At 41.9% G+C, this 6,000-nt stretch overlaps 1 protein-coding gene across 1 annotated transcript in view; it reads right to left on the bottom strand.

Annotated features, from left to right (window-relative positions):
• FBN3 (fibrillin 3) overlaps positions 1-5,014 on the bottom strand; it is a 239,039-nt gene extending 234,025 nt beyond the window's left edge. Inside the window, exons 1-2 of the mRNA XM_030540813.1 lie at positions 5,007-5,014; positions 4,317-4,399 (exon numbers count right to left, since the gene is read on the bottom strand). Coding sequence (XP_030396673.1) covers positions 4,317-4,399; positions 5,007-5,014 — 91 coding nt within the window. The remainder of the gene's footprint in view (positions 1-4,316; positions 4,400-5,006) is intronic.
• Between the last annotated feature and the right edge of the window lie 986 nt (positions 5,015-6,000).

Genomic DNA, 6,000 nt, shown 5'->3' on the forward strand with positions numbered 1-6,000 from the left:
ATCTTCCCTTTGTTAAGCTAATAGATTGAGTTGTTTAAGTTGAGTTGGTTTTCTAACCCTTTAGCCATTCTCGGGGCTCTCCTCTGAACCCTCTCCAATTTATCAGCATTTGTCTTGAATTATGGACACCAGTGCCAAACACAGAGGTAAAGGAACCTCTCTTCTCTGACTGGAGATTCTCCTTTTATCCATCTCAGGATGGCATTAGTTTTCTTGGCCACAGTGTTGCACTGGGAGCTCACGTTCAGCTGATTTTCCATCACAATCCTCAAATCTTTTTCAGAGTCATGGCTTCCCCGGGTAGAGTCCACCCTCCCGTAAGCATGGGCTCCACTCTTTGCCCTGAGAGGGATACATTTACACTGAGCTGTATTCAAATATATATTGTTTTCTTCTTCCCAAACTACCAAGTGATCCACATTGCTCTGTATCTGAGATCAGTCCTCTTCAGTATTTACCCCCCACCCTCCAATTTAGTGTCATCTGAAACTGTAACTGTGATGATTTTATGTTTGCTTGCAGGGCTCTGTTAGAAATGTTAACTAGAGGAGGGCCAAGAACCCTGCCGAACCCCACTGGAAATGCACCTGCTCAGTGACAATTCCCCATTTACAGTTACATTTCAAGACCTCGGTTAGCCAATTTATAATCCATTTAAAGTCTGCTATGTCAAGTTGACATCATTCTAGCTTTTTAAGCAAACCGTTGTGCAATACCAAGTCTTAGAGAAGCCCATATATGTTATACCAACATTATTATCAACCAAATTTATAATCTCATCAAAAAAGGTGTCAGGTTAGTCTGACAGAATCTATTTTCCATGATCCCATGTTGATTGGCATTAATTACATTACCCTCCTTTAATTTTTTATTAATTGAGTCCCAAATCAGCTGCTCCATCATCTTGCCGAGATCAAGGCAGGCCTGTTATTATTCATTCTGTCATTCTGTTTATCCTTTTGAAAAATTAGCACAACATTAGCTTTTTTCCCCAGACTTCTGGAACTTCCCCAGTGCTCAAGACAGATTGAAAATCAGCATGAATAGTCCAGTGAGCTCCTCAGCCAGCTCTTTTAAAACTCTTGGAAGGAAGTTATCTGGACCTGCTGATTTTAAAATGTGTAACATCATTGGCTTCCATTTAACATCCTCCAGAGATACAAGTGGAATGTCAAGAGTGTTATCAACATACGATGAGACTATACCAGGAACCTAGCTAGGGTCAACTGGAGCTCTATCCATTGTTTCCCATGCCAGACCCCCTTCCCACTTTCCTTTGTGGGAGTGCTGCTCTGCCCCCACCTCAGACCAGGGAAGTCAAATAGCATTCTGGCAGTATTATTTCACCTGTGTAAGCAGAGATTGATTAGAGCCCAGCAAGAAGCTCTCATCTCTGCGTGTTTTAGAAAAAACAATGACAATATAGAGTTCCCAAGGATCAGGAACCCAGATGGCATGTGTTACAGCTCTGCAGGGCATCAGCCAGCAGTGCTGAGTGTCACGAACCTCACATGCCATTGGGCCACTATTTGGCTGGGAGTTCCCTAACCCCTGTGATATAAGCAGCATTAAATCTGCTCCTGGTATCGTCAGCAGAATTTTTTCAGAAGCACAGGACAGCTAAATTAATCAGCAGGATTTCCTGTCATGAGGAGAATTGTGGGTTTTCTTGTTTGTTTTAATCCCACTTTCATGCTTGGGTGAGAAGGCTCATTCCTTCATTTTTAACTCTTGAGTGATCTTGGCTCTTTGTTTCCACTTTAACTTTGGTGAGTAGTATTCATATTAACTACACGCAAAACCTACATTAAAAGAATATTCTTAAGGTTGCAAAGTCAAGCACTTAAAAGTTAAAAAATACCATATGTAAGGCTGTCTGAGCAAGCCTCTGTGTAGGCATTATGGTACAGTCTTTAATTACATGACCACAGCTATGTTTTCTGCAGGACCGCTGCCTCATTCAATGCACAGAATGGACGGTGCTCACTCACTGAGCAGCTAGTCAATATTTTATATTATTCTCATTGGTCAATATGTAGCCCCAGGCCTTATTTGCTGCAGACTATATACCAGGGGTAGGCAACCTATAGCACGCATGCCAAAGGCGGCACGCAAACTGATTTTCAGGGGCACTCACACTGCCTGGGTCCTGGGGGCTCTGCATTTTAATTTAATTTTAAATGAAGCTTCTTAAACATTTTAAAAACCTTATTTACTTTACATACAACAATAGTTTAGTTATATATGATAGTCTCACAGAAAGAGACCTTCTAAAAAGGTTAAAATGTATTACTGGCACGTGAAACCTTAAATCAGAGTAAATAAATGAAGACTCATCACAGTACTTCTGAAAGGTTGCCGACCCCTGCTATATACAAACCCTGCTATGAACAGAGAATTTTTAAATTCCTCAGGCTTTTCTAGGGTGCTTATCACTATGGTAAGGGAGTGCTTCAGCAACATTAATGGATTTATTTTCACAGCATCCCTGCAAGGTGAAGGGGGGTGGGATTATTCCCATTTCACACATGGGGAACTGAGGCAGAGAGAGATTAAGGTCATACGTATCCACTAATTTTGGAGACCAATTTGGACCTGATTTTTCAGCATCCTTAGCATTATCTAGCATTTATATGTCCGAAGCCCAGTTCCCATTGACTTCAGTTGCAGCGCTCAGCACTTCTGCAGATCAGATCCCAAGGTTCTAAATGAGGCACCCAGAAAATGAAGAATACACAATGAGGAGCAAATGCTGGTTGAAGTGATTTGCCCAGCATCATGCAGGACTCTGTGACAGATGCAGGACAGAATCCAGTTCTCCAGGGCAGCATTCAACTGCCTTAACCGTGAGACCATCCTTTCTCTTCCTGCACCCCCTGCCTCTTTTACCACACACCTTCCAACTTCTGCAATAAATGAGGCAGAGCCCTACAAACAACAACTTCCTTCACTACACAACCCTGATTCATCCCCAGAGCATGAGTAGGAAATAGTGTGTGATAATGTAATTGTAGGCTGTATCATAACACATACACAGAAGGGGACCAGACTGGCCACCAGCACAGTTATTCTGGTAGGGCTCTGCTCTATTCCAGAAGAGTTACTCTGTTTCCTTAGTCAATATCAATTCAGTGTTCACTCTGGGGGAAGACTGCCCCCTACTGAATCACCAACTATGTACAGCACCTGGAACATCGTGGAATTCCTGTCTTTACTCAGCTGTCGCTAGCCTAAGAAGTGTATGTTATCAGCCCATTTTGCCACCTTACCGTTCACCCCATATCCTTAGACAATACCAGCCCTAGTACAGACCCTTTTGGCACCCCACCGTTACATATTTGCCATGAAGAAAATTGACCATTAATTCCTACTCTTTGTTTTCTGTCTTTTAGCTGGTTTTTGATCTAAGATAGAACTTTGTCTTTTGTCCAAGGACTAATTAAAAGAGATGATCAAAACTGGGATTCTGATGATAAGAAGTTGTTTCTGATGACATTTCTCAGTGGGAAATAATGAAATAAATTAAATGAAAATGTTCATTTTGTTTAATTTCAAATTGAAATTTTTGTTTCATTTTGGTGTAAAACCAAAAATAATTCAAAATGGCAGAGTAGGTGAAGGAAAAACGAAATACTGTAAGTATGTCAATGTGTAGCTTTTCAAAATGCAAAAATTTTGAAAGAAAACTTCTTGTTCTAAAATTTTTGCTAGAAAAAAAGTGTTTTCAACCAGCTCTGCTGAGTAGTTTCCTTACTAGCTTCTGCAAGGCTCTTTGCCTAGGGCTTCTTGAAAGTCTAAATAGGAAGATAGAGTTTCCTGTATCAGATCAGCTGATCTCCCTAGTCCAGGGTCCTGTCTCTGACAGTGACTAGTACCAGATGATTCAAAGGAAGATGTAAATCCCTGACCATAGATAATTTGTAGTGACAATGTGGCTTTAGATCTAGGCACCTAGTTAATGTCCCTTATAAAAAGTCTTCTTCCAAGCAAGCAGTTTTAAATTAACTTTTCTTGCTTGGAAGTCACCTTTGGGGACAAATGTACTAGAGCAGGTATCCAGACTGTCCGATTGAAAGGCCACAGTGACAATTCTGCAGAGTCATGTCTTATTTCTATTAAATGGTGCAGATTATAACCACTCATCTATAATCATCCTGCAGAGACTACACATGCCATCATTTAGTACTCCTGCTAAAGCAGATTAGGAATATTCATTTCATCTGCTGCGAGGGTGGATTGTGTATTTCATCACTGCAAGGTAGATAGTTCCCTGGGATATGCCCTGTGATGTCATTAAAAGGGAAGTCGATACTCACGAACAATGCACTGATTTCCTCCCGGCAGCGTTTTCCATCCAGGGCAGCAGTAAGAGTGGAATCTTGAGCCGCAAACATTAGGTCTGTCATTTAGAAAACAAACTTTTAGAATCAATTTTATTCTCCATCCTCTGCAGCTGGAGTAGTCAACAAAGTTCCACTGTCATGTTAGAGCATTTTAATGGCCTTTGACATGGCATATCACTGCCAGTTTATGTTCCATCAACCAGAGGGCAAAACTGGCCTCGACAGATAAATCCCATTAAAGAGAATCAACACACAGTATTTTAATAAAACACCAATTAACTTTTAACCTCTCTTTCAATAAAGTAACTAGCATAGGACACAGCTGTACCTACACTCATGTGGAGGAGGACAGCCAAACAGCATGTGCATCACACTGCTCATTCCTTAGGATAAACAGCATGAGGGCTGGCTGCTCAGGCTGCAGAGTTGTGGTATATGGAACTTTTCATTTCCATCCTCTGGTTTCAGATTCAGACGGGGGACTGGAAGATACTGCTGTCCGAAGGCTGTTCAATGGTTGGTGTGAAATGAGTTGTGGCCTCCCACTTGCACCTGGTGTAAAGTTGTCTGTGCCCAAAATGGCCGTTATCAGCTGGCACTTGGTGGTTCTCTTGAAGCTGTCTCAGCAACTGTGTATTTCCAGACTCTCAAATATTGATTTACATGTACATTGAACCTTAACTCTGGTTCCTGGCTTTCTGATACTTGGTTTGTTGTTTTTCAGCTAGAATACTGTTGTAGTGTAGAGAGAATAGATCAGCCAGTGATCTGGGCACTTGTTTGGGACATGTGAGTCCTGGGTTGAATTCCCTGCTATGCCACAAACTTTGGGTGCTATCTTGGCAATTCATTGAGTCTCTCTGTGCCTCACATTGCCCTCTGTAAAATGGGGAGAGAGCACTGCCTGCCTCACAGGGGTTACGGGATAAGTAAATACATTAATGACAGTGAGACACTCTGATACTTCAATGGGGGCCATATAACTATCTAAGATAGATTTAACAGCCTTATGTTACTGAGATGAGCTCTCAACCCTTCCCCAGTAGATAGATTTACTATGCTACACAACAGAGGTACTGTATGTTCTGCACTAGAGCTGGCCAGAAAACAAGAATTCTGTTTCACAAACAATTGTGAGATTTTGTCATTTGTTCTGCATCAGAACAAAAACGAGACCTTTCAAAACTTTTAGTGAAAACCACAAGAGAGAGAGAGAGACAAACCATGCAAGAAGAACCATGTAATTAGGTCACTCATGAGGGATGAGACACAGACTCAAGTCCCTGCTCTGATTCAAGCAGAGAAGAGACTTAAACCTGGGGTTCCCTCATCCCAGATGAGTATCCTGGGCTACTGGCTATTCTGGAGTGGCAGTCACTCCCTCTTTCTGGGTTTGACCAGAAATTCCATCTCTTAGACCTGAGAAACTTTCCCAACAAAAGTTTTGTTGAAACCAATACATTCCCGGGAAAAGTTTTGGTTTCAATTAACCAGCACTGTCTGACACAGCAGTGTCTCACTGAAAAACTCCCTGCCTGCTCTCTTCAGCACAGAGGGCTCTTGTGTCCGTAGCTCAGCAGTGCTGGACACAATCTCACTTGCGTCAGTGTGACTGCACTGGAATTCCTGTTGACTCACACCCTTACTGGAGAGATCA

This window comes from Gopherus evgoodei, chromosome 22 (assembly GCF_007399415.2).
Source record: "Gopherus evgoodei ecotype Sinaloan lineage chromosome 22, rGopEvg1_v1.p, whole genome shotgun sequence".
NCBI classification, from domain to species: Eukaryota; Metazoa; Chordata; order Testudines; family Testudinidae; genus Gopherus; species Gopherus evgoodei.